This window comes from Achroia grisella, unplaced genomic scaffold, assembly GCF_030625045.1.
Source record: "Achroia grisella isolate CSIRO2021 unplaced genomic scaffold, CSIRO_AGI_Agris_v1 utg970, whole genome shotgun sequence".
Classification (NCBI taxonomy): Eukaryota; Metazoa; Arthropoda; class Insecta; order Lepidoptera; family Pyralidae; genus Achroia; species Achroia grisella.
The window spans coordinates 1196141-1223984 of NW_026713076.1; the positions used below are offsets into that span (position 1 = coordinate 1196141).

The 27844-nt window shown below is 36.7% G+C and overlaps 2 protein-coding genes across 5 annotated transcripts; both read left to right on the top strand.

Annotated features, from left to right (window-relative positions):
* Positions 1-240: 240 nt before the first annotated feature.
* On the top strand, positions 241-17695 carry LOC131854152 (CCR4-NOT transcription complex subunit 1-like). The gene is given in 14 exon segments (XM_059205285.1): positions 241-247; positions 537-2940; positions 3223-4633; positions 5024-5587; positions 6508-6756; positions 7434-7739; positions 8247-8627; positions 9095-9175; positions 10249-10383; positions 11519-11947; positions 13495-13679; positions 15499-15762; positions 16751-16876; positions 17227-17695. Coding segments are annotated over 13 exon segments (6495 nt in total). The 3' UTR covers positions 16830-16876; positions 17227-17695.
* Positions 17696-22043: 4348 nt separating this feature from the next.
* On the top strand, positions 22044-27012 carry LOC131854115 (E3 ubiquitin-protein ligase RNF185-like). 4 transcript variants are annotated; one of them, XM_059205241.1, is made up of 5 exons: positions 22044-22135; positions 22304-22471; positions 25329-25467; positions 26049-26211; positions 26629-27012. In XM_059205241.1, exons 2-5 carry the CDS (start codon positions 22311-22313, stop codon positions 26724-26726), a joined length of 561 nt encoding a protein of 186 aa, XP_059061224.1. In that variant the 5' UTR covers positions 22044-22135; positions 22304-22310; the 3' UTR covers positions 26727-27012. The 4 variants fall into 4 exon arrangements, with proteins under 4 accessions (XP_059061224.1, XP_059061227.1, XP_059061225.1 ...); XM_059205244.1 differs by having other exon boundaries at positions 22045-22135; positions 22307-22471; XM_059205242.1 differs by having other exon boundaries at positions 22050-22241; positions 22285-22471.
* Positions 27013-27844: the final 832 nt, after the last annotated feature.

The following is a 27844-nucleotide window of genomic DNA, read 5'->3' on the forward strand; positions in this document are numbered from 1 at the left end:
TGTACCCTGCCCAGGAGTATGAAGAATGATTGTACCAAGTTTCGTTAAAATCAGTCGAGTAGTTTTTGTTTCTATAACGAACATACAGACAGACAGAATATTTACTGATTGCATTTTTGGCATCAGTATCGATCACTAATCACCCCCAGATAGTTATTTTGGAAATATATTTCATGTACAGAATTGACCTCTCTACAGATTTATTATAATTATAGATATAGTTTATTTTCCTTTATCCTTATGTTTGGTATTTTATTTTCTTTTCTCCTATTTGCATACTACTACCTGTTACATAATATCCGAGTCCCTAAAGTTGTCTTGAAAAGATTGTTTTTGGCAAATAGGATGCCTTATTGTAATTACATGTGTTCTTTATTATATGTTGTTCATATCTTTATTTTACTCTATGTTATATGAAGTCTTAAATGATAAAATGACCAATACTTATTGGCAATTATCATTGGCATTATGTTGCAGAACGCGGCCATCAAGTGGAGCGTGCAGGTCTTCAGGACTGTAGCCCTGCAGTATTCCAGACTTAACTAACGTTGCTCAACAAACACTAGCGACTGTGACTAAAGAATTATTAGAATTGGAGCTAATCGTAGTAGCTCCACTACTGTATCCCGACGATACATAATCGCCTTTTGAGAAAATGACCACAGCTCCTGATATGACAGCTGCAATGATGGATAACTCACTAGCAGACATTATCAGAGATATCGGCTATTCATTTACTTCCTCAGTGGAAGACTGCAAGAACAACATGCTGAATTTTGGGACGCGCGAGCCAACGGCTATAGACGTTGCCAGAATGATCTCCTTAATGATCAGATACCACACCACAATCCAAGATGGCCCACAAATACAAACACCGGGCAACTATTGGATGACACATGAGACTAAAAAAGAAACGCTGAGTCTTAATCATGGGAAGACATGGAACCCTGATATATTCGTGCAAACGCTCAAGGAGCTCGCCTCTAATTTGAATTGGAAGGAAGTAATACTACAACTGGATAATCCTGAATTTCTAGTTCCTGACAGGCAAGGACTGAGTTTATTGTTCTCGATTTTACGTCTAGGCCTGCAGAGCGCAGGTTATCCTGCAAACATATTTCCTGTTGACTACCTCTGTCGTCGCTGGGCCAATTTGGAGGGACAAATGAGCCTAATCAGCACCATCATTAAACATCCGGATATTTTCTGTTTCGCTGATCATCCTTTTCATCCGGTACAGATTGAACTTCTCAAGTCTCCACCAGAAACGGAGAATAAGGAAATAGCCTCATGGCGATGCCTTTGTTTGGTAGAACTTCTTATATACACTGCTGAGCATGGCTACTATATACAAGTTCATGATTTACTCAAGTTTCCATTACAGCACTGTCCCGATATCTTGCTGCTCGCTTTACTACAAATACCACCACCTATAACTGATTTTAGGCAAGAGCTCATGACGATGCTTATACCAATCTTTTTAGGGAATCATCCTAATTCTGGAACTATTTTACATCATGCTTGGCACACACAAAATCCCAATGTAAAGCCGATCATAATGCATTCCATGGCGGATTGGTACATACGAGGCGAATGCGATCAGTCAAAATTGTCCAGAATATTAGATGTTGCACAAGATCTGAAGGCACTGTCATTATTATTAAATGTACAGTCTTTCTCGTTCGTTATCGACCTAGCTTGTTTAGCATCACGACGTGAGTACCTAAAACTTGACAAGTGGTTGACTGACAAGATCAGAGACCATGGCGAGATATTCGTATCAGCTATGGTTAAATTTTTACAGAGAAGATGCCCTCAGATGCTCATGAAACCAGAAGAACAATTGCCAAAAGCAGCGCAGCTTCCTAACGAGACTATAACCACAATGTTAACTTGCTTGCAGTTGTGCATACCAAACGTGCAACCAGAATTGCAGGAGGCTATATACAACGTTATCGCTAGCTGCCAACCGATATTAATTAACAAAAGACAAAACATCGGTATAGCTCGTCCACACAAGAGAATAATAGAAGCATCATTTAATCCAGCCATAGGTTTAGGCGGGCAGTTGTTCACTCCGCACGTTGAAGCCATCGCTAATTTGACGACAAATGTAGCTAACATGAATTTGGCAGCTCCGGCAAACACCGCTTTTCCTATGCCGGGAACTTTTAGCCCGTTAGTTGCTGCACCAGGCTCACCTTCTCGATTGATGGGCGTAGCACCTAATAGCCCTTTTGCAATGATGCCGATACCCCATAATGCAAATGTGGCCAATATGGGAGCTCTAGCCAGAATGGCTCCTATGCCACCGATGGAAAAACCACGTATTCCGGAATCTATACATTTTCCTGAAATGATGCATAATGTCACAAAGGAAATAGAAGATGAAGTAAATGGTTATTTTCAAAGAATATACAATCATCCACCGCATCCTACTTTGTCTATAGATGAAGTATTGGATATGTTGAAGAAATTTCAAGATTCTCCAAATAAAAGAGAACAGGGTGTGTTCTCCTGTATGCTACGTAATCTCTTTGAAGAATACAAGTTTTTCCCTCAGTATCCGGATAAGGAATTGCACATAACCGCTCAACTATTCGGCGGCATTATCGAAAAAGGACTCGTGCCAAGTTACGTTTCGTTGGGTTTAGCTCTACGATTCGTGCTTGATGCGCTAAGGAAACCGGAGGGCTCTAAAATGTATCACTTCGGCATAGCTGCTCTAGATCGATTCAAATCGCGTCTCAAGGATTACCACAAGTACTGTGAGCATGTAAGAGCTATTCCACATTTTAGTGAATTCCCACCACATCTGATCGAGTACACCGAGTATGGTCTGCAGAGTCAAGAACCGCCTACTAAACCTCAAGGTCCAGTTTTACCGCCCGGTTCAGCAATGCTGAATCAAGGTCCTGCTGTTGCTTCTGCGCCTTACAGGTACATTAAACATCCATATTCACACTTGTTTGTTTTTTATATATGTGTAAATATTTATACAATTAAATTTATCTAAATCAAAATCAAATTAAAAATTCTTTATTTAGATAACACAATTTTACAATTACATTCTACAGTTGTGGAAGACTCCTTTTAAGCATAAAGATGCCTGTGTCAAGAGGCTCCACTCTTCCATAGTTTATATCAAACATTTGTAAAATCTATTTGATATATTTGACTAAAATGTTCTGTTGGTACTATTAATTTTTATTACTATTTTAGGGCCGTCGTAAGCGCACATTCGGATATGTCAGCTATGTCGAAAGTCTCGAATAGCGGACTTGGGGGTTTAGGGAGTAGACCTTCCATTGCGAATGCAACCAATATCGATACGCTTCTTACTGCAACAGACAGGGAGGAAAATATTAATTCTCCCCCAGAGGCTGTACAAGATAAAACAGCCTTCATTTTCAATAACCTCAGTCAATTGAACCTCCAGACAAAATGTGAAGAGCTCAAGGAAATAATCACTGACGAGTACTATCCATGGCTATCTCAATATCTAGTCATGAAGCGTGCGTCTATCGAATTAAATTTCCACGTACTGTATTCCAATTTCCTTGATGTTCTTAAAATTCGTGACATCAACAAAATGGTCACCGAAGAGACATATCGTAACATCCGAGTACTGTTACGTTCTTATAAAGGAATTGCCAACTTTTCTGACCGTTCACTACTCAAAAATCTTGGCCACTGGCTTGGCATGATAACCTTAGCACGCAATCAACCCATTTTACATATTCATTTAGATCTCAAATCTTTATTACTTGAAGCATATCACAAAGGTCAACAAGAGCTGCTGTATGCGGTCCCATTCGTCGCGAAAATCTTGGAGTCTTGCTCTAAAAGCGTCGTGTTTCGACCCCCAAATCCTTGGACAATGTCGCTTATGAACGTCCTTGCGGAACTTCATACAGAGCAGGATTTGAAATTGAACTTGAAGTTTGAAATTGAAGTCCTATGCAAAAACCTCGGCCTAAACATAACAGACCTCAAACCGACTTTATACTTGAAAGATCCCGATAAACTCCGCTTAATAGAGTTCCAGCTTTCCCAGCCCAAGCCGAATAATGAGCCGCCGAATGCTATACCGGTGCCTCAGGCTGTATTGATTCCTCCACAAGTACAAATGATGACGCAACCACCTATGTTAATGCCAGAGGACCTGGCCGTACCTGCAACGCCTACCGGGGCCCTTATCACCAACGACCCCAGTATGATCGGCATGATAGAATTACCAGAGCCCAGATTTAGCTATATAGACATCAATGTCTCATCAACTTCAGGCTTTGGTCAAAAGATAATCTACAACCCGCACATTATTCTATTCCAAAATTACCCACATTTGAAACAGTTCGTTAGACCCGCAATAGAGAGGTCAATTCAGGAATGGATTCATCCAGTAGTGGACAGGTCAATGAAGTATGCACTGACTACCTGCGAACATATAATTAGAAAAGATTTCGCTCTGGACGCGGATGAAATGAGAATGCGAATTTGCGCTCATCACATGATGAGGAACTTGACTGCTGGTATGGCGATGATCAATTGCCGCGAGCAGATCATTACCACCATTAACACCAACTTGAAGACCGCATTCATCACAGCCTTGATGTCTTCAGCACCGCAACAGGTATGTTCTTATCAAATTCAAATTCAAAAAATCATTTATTCATGTAGGACATTTTAGCAGCTTATGAACTTCAAGTTTTTACATTATATTTTTTTCCCTACCGGCCAGTTCGGTATATAGATCCAATTGAATTACTTTTTTTTTTTTTAATCCAGTTTATTTACAATGCATAGGTATTTATATAGTTGTCTATGTCTAACATTAAATGAAAATCCTAACTAATATCCTAACTACTACACCCAGGCACATGCCTTACATCCACACATCACAAATGGGCTGTACCAGTAAATAAAACTTAAGTTTTGTTTTTAATATATCCATATTATTTCTCCCACATCTTTATATTTATATATATTTTTTTTTAATTTTAAACGCATAAATGTATTTTAGGAAGTCGTGGAAAGCGCAGCAGCAGTGCTAGCTACTGAAAATATGGAACTCGCATGTGCTTTTATTCAAAAAACAGCCGTGGAAAAGGCTTTACCGGAACTCGACAAAAGATTGATAAACGACTATGAGATTAGAAAGATCGCACGGCAGGAGGGCAGGCGCTACTACGACGCTGTCGCGCTGTCCTACCAGAATGAGAGAATCTCGGAAAGGCTCCGTCTTCGTCTGAGCGGACCGACGGATCTGCAAATATCTGTATACGAAGAATTCGCGTGCAATATACCAGGCTTTATGCCTATTCGAGATGCGGGCATGTTCATTGCTAGACCATCAGCAAAGGAACAGATACCTCAGCTGACATTCAGCCAAGTTATGAACCCCACTCAGGTGTATGGTGCGGATGAGATGACGGCGCTGATCACGGCTGCAGACATGTTCCTGGCGAACTCGGTCGGTGTACCAACCCTCACAGTACAAGCTGGAAACATGCACGCATTATTGGAATGTTTGTATATAGCGAAAAGGAACCGTGACATTGCCTCTGGTTGCACTCTTTTGCAGAAGGTAAATATTATTTAATCCATATTTGAGGTTTTCTTAAATCTAATAATCTCTGATTTTGTTTCAAACCTGTTCTTATTCTGTTTCGGAATCTATAATCCTGTATTACATCTTAGTTTCTTGCAAGATAATCTAGGAGAGGATAATGCCAAAGCTCTCTTTGTCCTTAATATCTCACCTGAATTTCCTGGCATTACAATGCCTTGTGGCCTTGATACTCCTGACTTGTGTTGTGAGGATGGCCACTTGGGTTTTATAAAATAATAAAGGCGGATGACGACGATTGTATATTCTTTATTCGAGCACGGACGGACGAAACGGACGACAACATTAAGAACTAATCAAAGCACAGAGTACAAAATAGTAAAATAACTTTTTCTAAATATTAAGTATCTGGATACTCTTACAGTCCAATGATGTCAGCCCATTTCTATGGAAATGGTATAACCATAAAACTTCCATCATCACTGTTATATCTGGTTACGTCAGACTCGAATGTATTTCTTAAACTGTTTCAATTCATTTATTATGTTATTTTAGTGAGATCCTTGTCATTTATGCTTGCGGCACATAGAATTTTATATTAAGTTACAATTTGGTTAGCTTCAGTCTATAGTCTCCACGTTGCATTATATCGAGCCAAATCTTTTTTTTTACCTGTAAATCGTTTAGAGCACTAAATCACATTCAGCTAAATTTGAAGCGAAATTATATCTAATAATTATTTACCACAATTATTTAAAAATTTACTTTTTTCGTTAACTTGGGCACCGACATCTAGCATTACATTTAAATGGCCCGGAGGGAAACTCGTTTCGAATTCATTTTCGAATTGCCAACAACCAAATTTCCCCCCATGGTGCGTGTGCCCAAGGTTGTGAAACACTACACTAAAGTGAGTTTAAAATCCTTGAATACAACAGGCTGTTGAAGGTCTGCTAGATGGGCACATGGTCCAGCCTGCAGCCACCGGCGATCATCTGGAGATGTTGACACGCTACCGCGACATCCACGTCCGTGTACTGAAGCTGCTGGAGGACGGCCGGCTCTATGGACATGCGTGGACCACTAAGCAGATCACCGGCTGCCTCACAGAGTGCAGGGAAGATCTCAGATACAATATAGAGGCTGTGGACTGCCTCATCAGAAATCATTTGGTTAACCTGCACCAGGTATGTACTTATACTGTCTTATACAGTATTCATAATTATTTGTTAACTTTTTTACAGTCCCATTTTTGTAATAAAAATAAAGAAATAAGGATATAAATAATTTTAGCTTCTAGTCTTTAAATATGACGATACTTCCATGCAATCTTTCATTTCCCCTTTCAACCCTTTTTTCTCATTAAAAAGTACGTCTACGTCCTTTCTCAGGGTTTAAACTATCTGTGTACAATTTGATTTAACTCCCGATTTTTAGCATAAACACTCGACAGACAGACGTAGAGTTCCATTCGCATTTATAATACTAGTAAAAATGATTTATTATCATCAATTGTTAATATTATTACCTATTACCTACCTACTGAATATCTAACTGTATAATACGCAAATAAATTTCATTTCATTTTCATTTCTGAATAGTATTAGTAATAATGATATATATTTTTTTCTTATGAGTGATAATGGAATAGTGCACCCGCCTGCGCTAACGGTTTATGCTGGCGGGGCACCAGTGGAGGATGATAAGTTGACCACGAGGTCAGTTAGTCCATCATGGTAAATCCACCATGAATTTATCACAATAGTTTCCATGGGGAAGGTTTCACAATAGTTTCAATCTGACATGCAAGTTATATTGTATTGCTATATTTTAGTTAGTGAACAGTTAATCATATTTTTCGCAGTACGACATCGCCATTGCCCACATGATGGAAAACGGGGCTAACTACATGTCCGTGGCGTTTGCAATGCAACTGGTGCAGCTGTACCTAGTAGACGACAGGAACAACACGTTTGTGACCGAGGCGGACTTGTTCAATACTACGGATATGCTCGTCCGCATCATGACGCACTCGCGACAACCCCCGCCGGAGGGGCTGGGCACGCTGATCGAGATGCTGAGGGTCAATCAGGACCCTAGCGGCTATTTGGGCGAGAGGTCACCCCTCGGACCGACTGCACATTTACACGCGGGAATTATGGCAGTTCGTGTAAGTGTAGTATTAATTAAAACGTCCATATTTAGTAATAAAAGAGCAACATAATTGTTGCTCTTTTATTACCCATTGACAGAATGCAAGAACAAATTAACATTTTTCCTTGCAAATAAACATAATTATTGATCTAGAAAGAGGTTATCAAAGTCTTCTCTGAACGGTTGACTGTCCAATTCAAAAGGGGGTCAAATTATGACGGCCCGAGCCGAGGTTCGAACCTCCCAAGGTGTAATCAGACTAAAGTCGTATTATCCGTCAGGCGGAATTTGGCCTTCAGTCGCTCTATAAGTCCACTCCGTTAGTCGTGTGTTTCATATTTTGAGTCTAAAGAATTGGTGCTGGTTGGTGGTCTGTATTCACACGTTTCAACTTAAAAATATAAAACGAACTAAATTATTTAAAAGAGCAACACGCAAATTTCTTGCTCGTTCTTCTTGTGATGAGACGTGTGATGCTTTCATATAAGTTTATTTGTATAAATGATTTTCTATTCTATTCTAGCAATCACGAGAATTCGAGGATCCACCTGGTCTGCTAGAGAAAACAGAGAGCCTACTCCGCGAATGGAGAACTCACATGCTCAATCCACAAACAGAGATAGAGTTCGCGCAGAATTTCAATCTGTACGTCCACCGTATGAACATGAACGGCATATTGAAGTCGGAGGAGATGGTCACTAGATTCATCAAGATCGCCACGCAGATGTGCATCAAGAATACGTATCAACTGCTGAACGAGGAGAGGCTGAACCCACCCCAGGTGCCGTCGAAGAGGGAGAAGTTTTACACGATGTGCGATTCGTTCGTTAAGCTCGTGACGCTGCTGCTCAAGAATACTGCGGACGGCGGCAACCCAACCCCCAAGCTGAACCTCTTGAACAAGGTGAGTTGAGTTTTTCTGGCAAACGCATACTGACAGCCTATAATCTCATAGAGTACTCTACGACACCTCTTATGCATGTATTGAAATAAAAATATACTATTTGAGCTAAATTTGTATTCATGTATATTAATTTATATCATTTTATTATATATTTAGTATACATTTCTTAAATCGTGTACAACACAGCAACACACCACCCCAGTTATGGTGCTGAAAAACAGCGTTGCAGCGCCACAACCGGGTCAGCATTTATGCTGAGCACGGACCTATTCGATGGATGCTTTAACACATACACACAAACACACGCACGCACGCACGCACGCACGCACGCACGCACGCACGCACGCACGCACGCTCGCACGCACTCACGCACGCACGTATCGCAAGCATTAGGTAGATAGAAAGCACGCGCACGTAATTACTGTATAAGACATATTAATCATTACTACGATCCCTGGATATCAAAGATATTAGCAGCTCCCATATCACAGATCATTTTGTTCCTCGACATGAACATGGCGGAACCTGTTTTAGAGGCAATGAGTTATGTAAGTTAACGTGATGACGACATATACACGTTTCAGATACTCGGCTCTACGCGTACATCTGCGTATTAAATTAACAAAAAATATTTTTGTTCACAATTATATATATATTCTTTATTGCACTTTTAAATACAGTTCTAAACTTAAATATATACAAAGTGAGCAAAGGTGGACTTATCTCAGATCTCTACCAGTCACCCAACAATGTATCACAGACACCTGTGCAATTAAAACTCATTTTGTTAAAATCTCAAAAGATAAAAAAATAAAATATTTAAAATTGAACATATTAAATGGCGAATTATATTATCATTATAATAAAATATACAATAATAAATAAAATAAACATTAATAAAAGTTATATATATATATATACATACATATACAACTATAGATATCTACATATATCTCTGATGAAACTAATCTAAAGGTCGATAAATAGCAAGATTTCAATCTTAAAACAACGATTGATGGACTTTCCTGTATCTGCGTATATTTGTTCCATAACCGAGCAGCGCGAAATGAAAAGGAATTTTAAAATTAAGTGGAAAAATATTTTTGTCTAGTAGGAATTATATACTCTTTATGATTAGTTATTCGACAACCTCGGTGGTCTAGCGGTTTAGTACACCGCTTTACATCCGATGGTCGCGGGTTCGATTCCTCCCAAAGTACAAACATTTTTATTAATGAAAGTACTATTGTTTGAATCGATCTAGATGTTTTCTATGTGTAGTATGTATGTATTTACAAGAAAAACTATGGATTTATATCAGTTGTTTAGTACCCAAGTAGTAAGTAGTAAAACAAGCTTTACTTACCTTAGGATTAGATGGCGCTGGGTGAATTATCCTGAGATATTTATATATTTTTATTTAGTTATTTTTGAAGTGATTATTTTTAAAAGCATAAACAAAATAAAGTGAACACATTACACAACAAATTATAACTACAAAATGTATCATTTGAGTCTCAATAGATTTTATCGGAATGATCTATAAATATAGACAACCTAGAAAACAAAATAGAAAAATAAAAACTGTATGTAAGTGTCATAACTGTATGAAATGTCGCAGGTACTGACAGCGTTCTGTCACACACTACGCATTATCCGGCCCAGCAACGCGGCTGGGTTCAGCTTTGCTTGGCTCGAGATTGTGGCACACCGCGCCTTCATCAACCGTGTGCTGGCAGTGACACCGCAGCAAAAGGTTTGTTTTGAACAAAGCTGTTTGTGAAGAATTCTGTAGCGTCGACTATTTAGAAAAAAAACCAATTTATATACGCCGGAAAGTACAAACGCGACGTACGACGAGCGAAACGTAGGGTATAGTATAGACGATGTGAAGAATTCTGTAGCGTCGACTATTTAGAAAAAAAACCAATTTATATACGCCGGAAAGACGTAGGGTATAGTATAGACGGGTAATGTAATGTATGTTGGACTCCAGTCTCCGCAATTAGCATCTCATTTAGGCCGTAGTGCGTGCAGAGCCAGACTACTAGAGTAGCCAGCCAAGCTACTCCCAAAAGCGCAGATTCCTGGTGTCTTCACAGGCTTCGTGGAGCGACCTCACCGTTCCGAGGACTTGTTTTCGTTGTGGGGACACTGCAAGCATTCCAGGATTACGTAAGCAGACGCGGGTAATGACTGGGAGAGAAGGGCTGATCGTGCCCAGTGGCTGGCCTCGTGTCCTTTTGCGTCTAATTGACATCACGGTCATACTTTCTTCCTCCAGTAATGCCGTCGTTTTTATTTTTGTGTAATTTAAGTATCAAATAAGCAGACTAGATAAGTCCATCCATAAGGTGACACGCCTTGTAATCTCTAATATCACTGTTTTTTTTTATTTTATTTGTTTCGCGGGTATATTAATGCATACATTTGGATTTATAAATTCTTAGACTCCTATAGTGTTTTCATACAGCGGAAGTTTTTAGTAGAATTTTCACTGTAGGTCATATATATTACTAGCTGTACCCGCGACTTCGTCCGCGTGGTATTTGACTTTATTTTTCTAAAGTAATAGATTTTATCTAAAATAAAAGTAGCCTAAGTTACTTCTGATTACATCAGCTACCTGCCAAAAAAGTCCCATCAAAATCGGTCCAGCCATTTCAGAGATTAGCCGGAACAAACAGACAGACAGACGAAAACTGTAAAAAATGTTATTTTGGTGTAAATATCTTCTTTATATTAATTTGTATGCAGTAAAAACGTTTATTTCAATATTACAAACAGACACTCCAATTTTATTTATATGTATGGATCTTATAGACGACGTATTACAAAGTGTACCTTGATATAATCAACTATAATTTTAATATTAGTTTATTATTCCACAGGGCTGGGGAATGTACTCGACACTGCTCATCGACTTGTTCAAATTCTTGGACCCGTTCCTGCGCAATACAGAACTGGCGCCACCCGTCATGATGCTGTACAAAGGCACTCTGAAAGTACTACTAGTCTTGTTACACGACTTCCCCGAGTTCCTCTGCGACTACCATTACAGTTTCTGCGATGAAATACCACCCAACTGCATTCAGATGAGGAACCTCATCTTGTCTGCGTTCCCGAGGAACATGCGGCTTCCTGATCCCTTCACGCCGAACTTGAAGGTGGACTTGCTGCCGGAGATCAGCCTACCGCCGCGTGCCGTCATCAACTACACAACAATCTTGCCGTCGTCGCAGTTCAAGCAGGATCTCGACGCGTATCTGAAAGCGCGTGCGCCAGTGACCTTCCTGTCTGAACTGCGTGGTAATATGCAGGTAATAAGCTATAGACGGACTTTTGCTGTTTGGCGATTGCTAATTTGGAATGGCAAACAAGCTGATAGCCAACTCGACGGTAAGTGGTAATCTTCGCATATAAATATAAACAGTAGTTATTTATGTGACACATACGAGTTAACAAATGTTTTATGGCAATGTGCAGTACATAAAAAAATATACTTTGCTAATATTATAAATGCGAAAGTTACTGTTTGTCTGGATGTCTGTCGCACTTTCACGCCAAAACTAGGTGGTACAGTATTTCCCAAACTTTTTAGAGCCATAGGTTGGGGCCCTAGTATCTCTAAAATTCTTATGCTCAGATGAAAAAGAAACTATATTTATATGTAGTAACATGTAACTATAAAAAGGTTGGGAAACACCGTACCATCTAGTGTTGGCGTGCTGCACGTCTGGAAGGTACCCCTTAATATATTATACTAGCTACTCGCCCCGGCTTCGCACGGGTGTACATGTATTATATATATATAACGCGGTGAGTGCGTACCGCCCGCGCTATTACAAACCAGGCTAATTCGTAGCGCGTTCTATGGAAACCGTCTACCGCGTTGTATGGAAACCGCGCTATAAGAGACTCGGAATATATATCATTCGTACCGCGTTATATGGAGACCAATAAATACAAAAGAAAATTTAAATTATAAATTATTTTTATTGAATTGAAGAGTATGAACTCTTCAATTCAATAAAAATAAGGAAATGATGAAAAAATGAAACAAAAACTAAACTAAAAAACAGTTTTCCAACAAAAACAAAAGAAAGACTTTTGTAAAATGATGTAATCTTTTCAAAGTCGCCTAACTCGCCTTCTTTTAATGGGCAAAATATCTTCCTCACTTGGTTGATCTTCACATTGGTTTTAAGCGGCTAAGACATAAGCAGAACGTAGTTTTTCTATAGGTCACGCGACAATGTAGTCAAAAGATCACATATATATATACACACATTGTCGATACTATTTATATAGAAGTGGAAGATAGCGCATGAGGAGAACCACCCACCCGTGAACCACGCTGATATAAACATATCCAGTTAAAACCATTCATTGGGTGCACGGAAAGAACTGATGGGACGTTGTTGAACGGAAACCGCGCTGTAAGAGTACCGCGTTATAGGAGGGATGTCGCAATTTCAGCTCCGCGTTATATGGAAACCGCGTTCTGAGAGTACCGCGTTATAGGAGGTTTGACTGTATCTTCCCCTAGGATCATTCTATCTATTATAAAAACCGCTTCAAAATCCGTTGCGTAGTTTTAAACATTTAATACATAGGGACAGACAGCGGCAGTGACTTTATTTTATGCTATATAATGATATGATATGTGTCGTGGTGGGGTTCCTTTTTGTTGAGATGTGTTAAATAATAAATAATATGTATGTTTGCAGAATAATTCTATTGCCCTTTTTTATAATTTTTTTTACAACATGTCATACAATATTTTGACAACAACTATTATTAAAATCGTAATCGGTGAGGAGGCCGTATATACACCTAACAATATGTGTAAATAATCAATGTTTAGGTGTTAAACGAGCCTGGCCGCCGCTACAACAGCCAGCTGATGAACGCGGTAGTGCTCTACGTGGGAACGCGAGCGATATCATACATTCGGTCCAAGGGGCAAACACCAAACGTGACCACCATAGCGCACTCTGCACACATGGACATCTTCCAGAACTTCACTGTCGACTTCGATTTTGAAGGAAGGTAACATGTCTGAAGCTATCTTTAAAATAGTAGACATAGTACAAACACATGTAACTACAGACTGGTCTGTTCAGGCTACGAACTGATTACAGTTCCTCTGACTACGCAATCTCTGATAAGAATCTTGAAAATATATTATTATTATTATAATTAACAATAAAAAAAATATTTTATAAGGAACTAAGGACAGCTGACGCAAGCCTATTTAACGGTAGGTGCACACGTGAGATAAATCGAACATCGAACGAAAATTGGACGAGTTTTTACATTTGCAATAGCATGTGCTGGTGGTCACTCTATTCTCCCAAATTTATATTTATAAATGAATCTGTATTCTTGTACACAAGATCATTTAATTAATTACCCTTAAATAAATTCAAAACATCTGTTAAATCATATTTACTGAGCAAGGCCTATTACTCACTAAACGATTACTTGAATGACGAGCGTGCATGGCAATAGTTTTCATGTTCGGGATTTTCATTTAATGTTAGACATAGACACCTATATAAATACCTATGCATTGTAAATAAACTGGATTTAAAAAAAAAAAGTAATTCAATTGAGTTTCTTGCCAGTTCTTCTCAATTGGATCTATATACCGAACTGGACGGTAGGGAAAAAAATTATAATGTAAAAACTTGACGTTCATAAGCGGCTAAAATGTCCTACATGAATAAATGATTTTTGAATTTGAATTTGAAAAGATAAGGCCTGGATTTATTTCTTCTTGGCTCAAAATCTCTCCGAACTGATGCTATATTTGGCATATCATAAGTCTGTAAAGACGTACATGAATAAATATTTTGTTTAAAATTTCGACTTGACTATTAGTGAAAAACTATACACCACAATTAGTTATAGAATGAAGTGAAACGATTCCAGATTCAAATTAAAAAATCATTTATTCATGTAAGACATTTTAGCCGCTTATGAACGGCAAATATTTTTATATTATAATTATTACCATCGTCCAGTTCAGTGTACAGATTCAATTGAGAAGAACTGGCAAGAAACTTAGTTGATTAATAACTTTTTTTAAAGCCAGTTTATTTACAATGTATATTTATATGGGTGTCTATGTCTAACATTAAATGAAAATACCATGCCATACCATGAACAACTATTGCCTTGCACGCTCGAAACGATCTAAACACACTAAACAATTACATGAAGGACTTCAAGTAATCGTTTAGTGTACAACCACTTGGCTTTGCTCAGTATTTAACAGATGTTTTGAATCTACTTTAAGGGTATACCCAATATAACCTTCGGTATCTTATTGCAATTTTTTATACCTGTGTGGGACTGTGTATAGGGACGCTGGGGTCGGTGCAGCCAACGATGGTGGTAATTATAGGCGCAATATGTAAAAGTAACAGTATATTATAAAAATACTGGCTGTCCCGGCAAACGTTTTGCTATATAAATTAATAACGTTATAAAAAAATAGGGGTTGGTGATAGAAGGGTGAAAATTTAGGGTTGTATCTATTTTATAATGACACAATAAAAAAATTTGCCCATAAAATAATCTTAAGGGTGGACCACACTTATTAGGGGTATGAAAAATAGATAGTAGCCGATTCTCAGACCTACTGAATATGCTATTTGCAAATTTCAGAAAAAACGGTCAAGCCGTTTTATGGGCGTATGGTAACTAACATTGTGTCAAAAACAAGAGCAATAGGAGTGATAAAAGAATAATAACAAAACCATAGCAACCAATCTAGAAATATAAATATTTAAAAATAGGGAATTGTCGTGCCAGCGGCCCGAATGTAAGGAATCCTGTACAATACCCATTCCCATAATTCCAGATATTTGTTCCTCAACGCGATTGCCAACCAGCTGCGCTACCCGAACAGTCACACTCACTACTTCTCTTGCTGCCTACTATATCTCTTCGCCGAGGCGAACTCGGAAGCTGTGCAGGAGCAAATCACGAGGATGCTGCTAGAGAGGCTGATCGTGAATAGACCCCACCCGTGGGGCCTGCTCATCACGTTCGTGGAGCTGATCAAGAATCCTATCTACAACTTTTGGTCGCATGATTTCGTGCACTGCGCTCCTGAAATTAAGAAGTGAGTTCTCTTTTTATACTACACTAGCTGTCCCGGCAAACGTTGTTTTGCCTTAAAATAAAAAAAAAGTTAGGGGTGGACTACCCCTAACATTTAGGGGGATGAAAAATAGATGTTGGCCGATTCTCAGACCTACTCAATACGCTCACAAAATTTCATGAGAATCGGTCAAGCCGTTACGGAGGAGTATGGGAACGAAAACTATGACACGAGAATTTTATATATATAGATATACCATGTGCGCTGTACCGTGATGTGGGTAACAGTTACTCTACATTTAACGATTGCTACATTCAATTTAATACAGTTATTATTGATTTTATATGTTACGAATGTGGTACAGCTGAAATACTAAGTCATAATTTGTAAATCGCTGCAACTTTTAAGAGCGAAACGAAACATTAATGAAACTGTCACCCGCACTGCATTATGTAAAATAAAATCTATTCAATGGACATAACTAGGGGTTGACTACTCTGTGATAAATCAAGTATACGACCCTACTGATGGTAAACGACTTCATTTTTAACAGTTTTATATGTCTAGCACAGTTATTTAATATTCTCTGACGAAGTGCCTAAAATTATTCGTTAAGTCGTGTTTTATAGACAAACTTAAAATCCATAGCACTGACAATATTATCTGATTACACTAATAATGAGTGTGTAGCGATTTCTATGTTGATTATCGCATGCCTCTTACTTGTTATACTGTAATTATTTATATAAAAAAACATCTATTCAAAAGAGCAACACACAAGTTTCTTGCTCATTCTTCTTGCGATGAATCTGCATTCCAAATGAGTGGTAGAATCAAAATATGACTATTCAAAAGTACTTGTAATGAGTTTATTTGGATAAAGATTATTTCTATTTATTTATTTCGTTATGGCAACCTCATTGTTTGCACATTTTTGGTCACCAATTCTGTATCCGACTATAGTTCTTCATGCTTGGTGTACAGTCTTTAATATACATTTTTGTGACAGACTTTTCGAGTCGGTTGCGAGGTCGTGCGTCGTTGACAAGAACGCTGTGGGAGGCGGCGAACGGGAGACTGGCGAGTAGCGCCGACCCAACTGGGAGTAAGTCCGGGATCAGCACATTGATAGAAGGTATGTGAAGAAGAAACAAAGGTGAGCCCTAATAATCGTAATGATTATCTTCCTTTTTTAAACTATATCAGACTCATTTGCAAATCAGATTGTTTTAGAAAACGTCCAATATTCAGATACAGTATGATATTGTGACATGGTTTTTTTATCATGTTTACTAATATTATAAATACGAAAGTAACTGTCTGTATGTCGCACTTTGACGCCAAAAGTACTGGACTGATTTATATAATAAAATAATAGTCAGGACTCTGAGAAAGGACATTCTTAATGCGAAAGGTTTTTATTTCTTTGTTTTTTTTTTACCGAAATAGAATATGTCAATACATATTTGTGTTAATTTCCCGCAGGCTTCCAAACTGAGGCGCAGAAGAATGATGCCCCTCAAAACACAACATCGTCACAACAGCAACTACCGTGAACCAAATACGTCTTGCAGTGGAACAAGCTGTTTAAAAAGTAAAGAGTGGTATATCAACTGTGACAGTTAGGGTGCTGAACTATATTAATAGTGAAAACTCAGTGAGAATTAGACACTGTATTTTATTAATAGTTAAAAACTCAGTGAAAATTTGGACGCTGCATTTTATTAATAGTTTAAAACTCAGTGAGAATTAGGACGCTGCATTTTATTAATAGTTTAAAACTCAGTGAGAATTAGGACGCTGCATTTTATTAATAGTTTAAAACTCAGTGAGAATTAGGACGCTGCATTTTATTAATAGTTTAAAACTCAGTGAGAATTGGACGCTGTATTGTATTAATAGTTAAAAACTCAGTGATAATTAGGACGCTGCATTTTATTAATAGTTTAAAACTCAGTGATGATTAGGACGCTGTGTTTTAATAATAGTTAAAAACTCAGTGAGAATTAGGACGCTGCATTATATTAATAGTGGAAAACTCAGTGACAGTTAGGGCACTGCATATTAGCTATACTTAAGTAGACTTATAATCACACCCTTAAATATTCTAAGTTATTAACGTCTGTATCAGTGGCGGCCTTAGAAGATGGCGAACAGGATAATCGCCCGAGGACTCGCTTTTGAAAGGGCCTGGAGTAACAACCGTAGTAAATTTGAAACAACCAACGAGTGGCAAGTTGCAAAAACTTACTGATTTAGATATTTAATCGTAAATGAATAAAATTACTAAAATATACAAAAATAAAATTAAAAATACGACATAGTATTCTTGACTCAGCGGAAAATGTTCGCATCACATTTTGCACGTAGGCCAAAGGGTCAACAAAGCCCAGAGCCTCGTAATCTGTAGGGCTGCCGCTGCCTATATGTTACTATATTACACCTACATTGCAATAAACATCGTGTTGAACAGATAATTTATTTAAATAATTTTTACTTACCTCAATTTGAACGAATTCTTTTATTTTTATTGCACTAATTTGAGAGTGTAGTACACAGTATATATCATCGTGTTTTAATTAAAGTGATTCTATATAATTATGGTTTGTATTTATGTTTTTGTTTATATCACCTGTCGAATACTATGTTGATGACTGATGTGTCGAACAAACTGTTGTAATATGATAAAATTAACTGTTACATATATACGATAATTCGACGACGAATTCGACGATTTGTTCAACGAAGTTATTGCATTCTTATACTCTGGCCTGTACTCTGAGATTACTAATTTTACATTTGCTACATTTAACTATTGTTACATTACAAGTTAATACAGTTATTAATGATTTAACATATTACGTATGTGGTACAGCTGAAATACTTAGGCCGGATTTCACTAAAGAAACTGATCGCGTTTAGTTCATTAAAACGTTTTAACGTGTGCAAAGCTTCATTTTGCTTATATAAATTACACACAGCATCAAATATTATTTTATGAGCGTGTAAAACTGTGAACGAATGAAAATCTGAACTTTATTTTGGTAAACGCGATCTATATAACGCTGGTGAATTCCATTTAAAGAGAACGAGATCAACGTCGTTCTTTTTTTCCAGTACACGCTGAACTCCGTTTCATTGAACGTGTTTATACTACGATTGGTGAAATCCAGCCTAAATCATAATTTGTAAATCGCGCCAACTTTTAATAGTGAAACGAAACGATAATGAAACTGTTACCGGCACCATGCTACAGCGTACATGGTATAAACTGCATTATGTAAAATAAAATCTATTCAATGGACATCACTAGAGGTTAACTACTCTGTGATAAATCAGTGAGCGTCAGAATCTCGGTGTGTTCTACGAGTAACGCTCTTTGTATTGGTCGGTACCTATGTGTTTTTGTCGACGTAATTATATTTAATGTGACACATTAATCTATTAATATTTACCGTAATATTAATGTTTGGTCGAGTAACACTCGGTGGATTAGTATGTAAATAAAATACGGACATCTTACAGGAGTTGTTTATTACTTCAACTATATTGTCTCTTGCTCACACACACACACCATTCTTATGTCTCTTTCACAAAATACATTCCGTACATGCCCTTTTAAAATTGTCAAAAAAAATTCCATTTTTTTGACATGCCCTTTAAAAATAACACTAATGTTTCAGTAACATTAGTATATAAATAAAATACGGATATCTTACAGGAGTTGTTTATTACTTACAACTATATTATCTCTCGCTCACACACACACCATTCTTATGTCTCTTTCATAAAATACATTCCGTACATGCCCTTTTAAAATTGTCAATTAAATTCAATTTTTTTGACATACAATCAAACCTTAAAATGTTTCTAATGTTGCAAATGGTGATTTTTATTTATCGGAATATGTCTTGGTGTATTCACCCATTTGTAAGTGTTCATTAGAATTAGCATATACAGGCAGTCCTCGTACTTACGGCGTGTTACGTTTACATTCAGCCGCTTCCCCTGCCAATCGCGCTGCCGGAAATATTGCCGCGTCAGCGTCGACGCGAGTGTCGTTTACACTCAGCCCTCATACTTATTTACCGGGCGACTCTTCCTTACGTTCCGCTTATAACGCCAGGCGACAACTGAGCGAGAGGGCTGAATGTAAACACACGCTGCCACTCGCGCTGCCACCCCTTTGATTCGCGCACGAAAAACCGACAATCGTAGGAGAGCCAGGTAGCGCGAGTAGCAGCGTTAATGGCATGGGAAGTATCGTGTTTACACTCTCGCGCTTCTCGCTTCCGTGCTCATTTCCCTGCCCACTTGTGCTGAGTATAAATTGGGCTATAGGTTATCGAAATACGCGACGTAAGGATAGGATCAAAACTAATCGAAAGAACTAACGAAACAAGCATGTGCGGCCCCACGGACATTGACCTCGCGACAAGTGAATTCTCCTATGCCGGAAATCGAACCAACTAACGTATGCTTGAGCAATAGTGTCAAAACATTGTTCGACGTAACTTGAAAACGATGTAATTCGAGGACTGCCTGTACTAATAACAATCTAGGAATTGTGTATAACTTCAATAACTGTACTTTAATTACTATAAAATGAATTGTTGTAATTGATCGTATACTCTAATAAAAATCAATTGCACAGCATTTAAAAATTTAAGGTACATATGTAAGATATAGTTTAGTATGATGTATTAGTGTTTAAGCTTAAATATCTCTCTAAGCTATGTATGGTAAGTCATTTTTTAATATTGGTCTAATAAAATATAATAAATTACTTTGTTTTTGTTACTTGTATCGCCCAATTGTGATCTTTTAATATTAAAAGTATGAATTATGATGATTCTGAAAACATACTCACAGTAATCTTATAAAACACACCAACCATATTCATGCACCACCTACACATACAGGCACCTCACACATAACTATATTAGTTTTGCTAGATAGTTCTAGGATATGTTAGCTTAGCAAATTGTACTTTTAGACTTAAAATTATTATAAGATAATTCGTATTCTGGTTCCCACAGGACAGGGCCAGCCTAGTGTAGGAATCAATGCTATTGTTATTGTATTGAAACAATTTTGGTAAATAAATAAAATAAATTATGATGGCTGGATTATTGAACGAAATGTAGATGTTAGTAATGTGGGACTAATGATCCCATTGCATGTACCATATCATGTTGACTTCCACGAGGTTCCCACCGGAAGCCGTGGTGATAAATTCCTGGTGATTTAACCACGATGGACTATTTGACCTGACGTCCTTGCTGGAGGCAATAAATATCGAAAGTTAACAGCTATTCTGATTTTCAATTTCAATGTTGCTAAGAAGACGGCCCATATTTAGACCAAGCCTGGGCTTGATAATGCAAGTTAAAATCACCTTATAAATGAAAGGCTTTGGTAAGCTTAATATTATATTATTTACATTATTATGGACATAAATTGTTGGATAAGGTACAGGTCATTGTCAGTCAGAAACAAAACAAAACGTTAGCAATTACTGAATAATCAGTACCGTGGTTAGAAAGTGGGAAATGGCAGAAACTATAAGTTTTCGATAAGTATAGCAACTCCACTAGTCTCCTCTAAGGCAGACATAACCTGGAATCTTAGAACATACATCTGTTTTAGTCAGATTTCAGAAAAAGTGACTTTAAATGGGGTATAACTTATTACTAAATGAATAATATAATGTATGATTGATTTTGCTTTTTGAGCTAGTTAGTGGGTCTGAGAATTTTCTAAGAAATCTATCAAAGTGGTACACTTGAATTGTCAGCTATTAATAACTGTATGAGACTTGGCAGGGGATTGTTGGTAATGTGGATGATGTGGTGAATTTATTAAAATGGGCTTCACCTCATGTTATCATCCTTCATTAGTGCCCCGCCAGCATAAACTGCTAGCTCAGTCGGGTGCACCATTCCATTATCATCCATAAGAACTGTATGAGGCTAAATTTCTAGTAGACATTTCTGTATCTAGTTTATTACTTAGGTGTATCGGAGTTCTTTGTACGTTATGCATGTTTCAGAAATACAGTTTTCTTATAGGATTATGTAGTTGTTAAATGATAATTAGCTGATTTTAAAAGTTAATATTTTTTATGGTTTGGGTAGGGACAATTTTAACAACATCAACATAAAGGGTTGCTTCGAGTGAAATGGAACATATATTACGGTTTTTTTTATTAAGTAGAAATTACCACAGTCACCGTACCATTTATATCTGTTATTAATCTGTGGTACTTAAAAAAAAACAAAATGACAAATTGACAGATCATCAAACCACTGAATTTGGAATGTGATTTATTAATTTATTGTTTAGAATTTCTGTGAAAATCATATAGATATTCATTAAAATTTTTCTTTAACAGGTGATAATATTTTCATGTTTATACATTTTGGAGAGTCATATACGCGAGTCCTATAACAGACGTGTCGAGTCACAGATAAACGTCACCTTGGACCGATTGCGATAAGGTGTGATATAAATTAATGTTTTTATTGACGTAATAAGTGTTAGTGAGAGAATATTTATACAGCAGAACGATGGCGGAGACGAGTGAAGCGCAGGCGAGCGCGTCCGCATCGGCGCCTGGTGGAGACGCGGGACAAGAAGAGGATAAACATGATGAACGTATGTTGGAATGCAACATCTGTTTGGATACGGCTCGCGACGCCGTAGTCAGTATGTGCGGGCATCTGTTCTGGTATGTATCACCTCCAATATACCCGTCATCATCATTAGTTTTTTTTTTATACTAGGATGTTGGCAATCAAGCACAGCTGCAAAGGAATATTTTAAATAATAATTATTAATTATTTAAGTACTTTCAATAATTTTGCGTGACATAGACCAAATGAGATATACAGCAAGTACAGATAACAATTTGCGTATTGTTTACAACCAATAATTAGCAAATAATAACAATTATTAGCAACATCAAATCAAATGATGACACATTATACTAAAATCTTGAAAGAAATCATGTGATTACAGCAGAATATGCACTGGGTATGATGATAATTTTTATATGTATTTTCTCTGTATTTAAAATATATTTTTGGTTATTTAAAATTAATTATATACTTAAATAATTAAAAGAAACAAGATTTCAATGTTATATAAAACACTTCCTTTGCAAAAAAGCTTTCTATAAAGTTGAAGAATTTGTTAATGATTTTTAGAAAAACTCAAAATCCATAGCACTGACAGTAATATCTGATTACACTAATAATGAGTGCATAGCAATTTCTATGTTGATTATCACATGCCTCTTACTTGTTATACTGTAATTATTTATATAAAAAAACATCTATTCAAAAGAGCAACACACAAGTTTCTTGCTCATTCTTCTTGTGATAAATCTGCATTCCGAATGAGTGGTAGAATAAAAATTATGACTATTCAAAAATGCTTGTGTCAAGGTCATTTGAATAAAGATTATTTCTATTTATATTTCTTAAATAATTCTAGTAGTGCTCTAGTATATCTGGTAGTACCTGGAACTCTATTTAACTGTTTAGTATTGGATATTGCTGTGTTATACATTTAGAGCAATTATTATTATTGGAACTCCTGGGGAGTGAATTATTGGTGCTAGTATTAAAGAATGCTATACCCAGGGCCATGATATTTACGGGGAATACTGGCCAATTGTTAACAATAAATAGGTTTACATGCTTCCATGCAGAAATAAATATATTTTCTATATAGAACAAACAAGGAAAACCTGGGCTTTACATTATAAACTAAATATTTATTTAAATATTTGAATTGGTGTAAAAAATAATAAATAATATTATTAGTATTGGTTATTCCTAATGAGGTGTCACATAAAGTGATATCTATGGTGCTGTTCAGTAGTGATGGGACTCGAGTGATTTTTTTTCACTGGAGTCATTTGATACGGGTAAGTTTCTCACTCGAATGCCACTTGAGTTATTTTTATTGACTCCAGTCACTCAGAATACAAAACTTTTTTTCATATGAGAAAAAAACTTTATTTTTCATGTCAAAAACAAGTTAATTCTATTACCACAAAACGTTATTTGTAAGTTTTGCAAAAAACTTACAAACAATGGTTTTTTGTTCTAAATATTTGTCAAAAAATGACCACACAATTGCTTTTTTCACACTTTTACTAATTTTCACCACTTACTAATAACACACAGTCATAAATAACCAAAACATTAAACAGTAATAACTCGCACAAACAGATTTCTATGTAATTACAAAGAGAACCAACAGCAGGTAAACTTGTCACAACTTTAATATCTCACTCGGCTTGGTATAAACCACTCAAGTGGTGGAGGTGATTCTCCATTGAGAATCCAGCCTCAGATATTCCAGCTTATGCCAGGTTGTTAGTCTCACTCATATAATCAGGCAATGTCAGTTGAACAAGTTTATTTGGATGTTGTCAAAAATTTTGAGAGACTCTTGACAGAGTGACAGGTAGTGTAATATAAAAATTACTTGAGTCAATTGAGTGAAATGCAACTCGAATCCCATCACTACTGTTCAGGTATATAGAGGATGGTTACTATTTACCATAAGGTGAGCCAGCTTGTGAGTCATTCCAATTACATAATATAAAATAGTTTATTAACACTATTACTTTCAAATCCATCCTAATTTTAGCTCAATATATAACATTTATCTTAATATTATAAACGCGAAAGTTTGTAAGTATGGATGTTTGTTACTCTTTCACGCAATAACTACTGAACGGATTTTGATGAAACAATACAGTGATATAGCTGATACATCTGAATAACACAGGCTATAAATTTTATGCGGGTGAAGCCACAGATACAGCTAGTAATAGATGTTATGACATAGGCATCTGCTAAGAAAGGATTTTGATTAATTCTACCGCCAAGGGGATAAAATAGAGGATGAAAGTTTGTATGAAACTTTGTCAATTTTAAACCGATCGGGCTGAGACTTTGCATGCATATAGCTACTATGACGTAGGCATCCCCTAAGAAAGGATTTTGAAATATAATTTTGAGAAAGATGTGCATGCGTTAGTCACGGCACAATATGTGTGTGTTTTCGAATGACCAGTGGTGGCTGCATCATTGGATGGATTATTTAATTGAATTAGTGCTAATCGGTAGTTTGTATTCACACACTTAAACTTAAATTGTAAAGTAAGAATAAAATTATTTAAAAGAGCAACACACAAGTTTTTGCTCGTTCTTCTTGTGATGAGACAGGTTTCCGAATGAGCGGTAAAATGCTTCAATGTAAGTTTATTTGAATAAATTATTTTCTATTTTATTCCCACTTTTCCGAGTCTCCCCGGGAACATTGTCATACTCGCTACTTATACTACAGCTTCACTATTTGAGAAGTTGTAATATGCAGTCGGCTAAATGTATTAAAATAAACATCTATTTTTCCTAATAGGGTTTAGATTCTTTGTAATGAATAATATATGTTTATTTTATTGTTATAATAATAATATGTCAGATAGTTATTAGTACCACAGATAATATAATATTACATATGAGTACTAACCCTGTATTTTGAAATACATTTTTTTTTAAATATTGCAGTTGGCCCTGCCTGCACCAGTGGTTGGAGACTCGTCCAAGCCGGCAGGTATGCCCAGTGTGCAAGGCTGCAATCAGCCGCGACAAGGTTATCCCATTGTACGGGAGGGGCAACACTAAACAGGAAGACCCAAGGAATAAGGTCAGCTTTTTTATATTCTTTACTATATGTTGTGTTTAAATAACATAATTAAAAAGCTAGTTTATTATATATAATAGAAATTTGAGAAAATAAACACGCTTCATTCCGGGATTTGTTTTGAAAAATACCATAACAAAAGGATTATAAAGAGTAGATTTACGAACTATAATATAGTATCCTGTAATTACTCATAAAATAAAGTTTATCATATAAGAAAACATCAAATTTATTTACAAAATATGAAATAAACCCTAAAAAAAAACGCAGTTTTAGCTTGGAGCTGGTGGAATAAAAAGAAAAAAAGGATTGGAGTGGAAAGGGTTAAAATGTTGTCTTCATTACATGTCCATATAAACTTAATTATTATAATAAGAAAACATCAATTTTATTTACAAAATACGAAAAAAAACCTAAAAGTTAAAAAACACAGTTTTAGCGTGGAGCTGGTGGAATAAAAAGAAAAAAAGGATTGGAGTGGAAAGGGTTAAAATGTTGTCTTCATTACATGTCCATATAAACTTAATTATTATAATTATATGTTCTTTTATTTTGAAGATTATAAAATTTTTGTCTCTCTTCAGGTGCCTCCGCGGCCAGCCGGTCAACGTACTGAGCCAGAGAACAACAGTGGCTTCCCAGGGTTCGGTTTCGGGGAGGGCTTTCACATGTCGTTTGGTATCGGTGCATTCCCCTTTGGAGTGTTCACCTCAACATTTAATTTCGGGGACCCGAGACCGAGTGCAGGTGTGTTGTGATATCAAATATATCTTTGCATACATACATATTACTAAGACTATTTTACATTAGGGTAGGGTAGGCAGAGACAATAGAATGCCATTGCCACCTGCATCATTTTGACGACCTCTGTGGTCTAACGGTTTAACACACCGCTTTAATTCTGATGGTGGCATGTTCGATTCCTCGCACGGCACAAACATTTGTATTCATAAGTACGAATATTTGTGTCGGTCTGAGTGTTTTCTATGTATAATATGTATGTATTTACGAAAAAAAATATATGTATTTGTATCAGTTATCTAGTACCCATAACACAAGCTTTAGCTAGCTTAACTTGGGTCTAGATGGCGCTGTGTGAATTGTCTTGAAATAATAATATATTATTATGAATTATTGAAATAAAAAATTGGGTATTACTCATAGCTCCACGTGGCACCGCGCAATACGAAGAAGAACAGTTTCTGTCGAAGATATTCCTATGGGTGGCCATATTATTCGTGCTGTGGCTGATCTTCGCATGACCGGCGTGTGGGGACGCCTCGCTCACCAGGTGGAAGTCGATAGCGGAGCCCCTCGCTCACTACCTGCTCCACTAAACGGACTGAACTTACGGCAATAGGGGACTCCGGGATGGGTGTGTGATTTTATATATATATAAATAGCAAACAAACTGATGGTAAGTGGTCACCGTCGGATATATATAAACAGTACGGCCATCACATGATATTGCGTGGTCATGTGATGCTCTTGGCGCCACTCATGCGTTGTCGTTTTTGAATACTAAAATTAAAGGAAATTCTATGCAAGGTGTAAATAACACGCTAACCGAAAACTGATTAAAAAACTACAATTAAAGATTTTAACTTAATCAAATCAAATTATCTTTATTCATGTAGGTTTATTACAGACTCTTATGATATGTCAAATCTACCGTCAGTTCGGAGTGCTTTCGAGCCAAGAAATACTGACAAGAAACTCAGCTCTTATTCTTTTCAAATGACCTAATACATGTTAATTTTTACTTAAACAACATCAACTTCATAAGAAGTACCATAAAACGCTGAGAAAATTGAAGTGTGTGAAAAACTGTAACATTTTTCACACATTTGTCAATTTGTGGACACTTGAATTGAAAATATATGTTATTATAACTAAAGTCTAAAAAATTGTAGTTTTTTGGGCACAAGTCTTATCGATTTAATTTTTTTAACAGAAAATAGACATGGAGTTTTAAAAAAAATATTACTGGGTTCGAAAGAAGTCTTTTTTCACAGTATGAAGCTTTTAACTACGGTGTTTAATTAATTCAGGCGTAATGTTTTTTTTTTAATATAAAATAGCTTAAAAGCGCAAAGGACAGAACGCCACAAAAGTCATATACGGTTATTTTACGAATAAAGAGGTTATATGTGTATATGTTTTTTTTATATGTGTATGACGTGTCCGCGCTGGCCATTGACCTTGCATAGTTGTTTACAAATTGCGACAACGCGTGGTTATTGATATCATGTAATTACATTAATAGTTCTTGCAGTTGACAGACTCATTTCTACTTCATACTGATTTATATATTTATAGAAAAATATATCTATGTTACACAGTAGTCTAGAACCCATAACACAAGCTCAGGTTGGCTTGT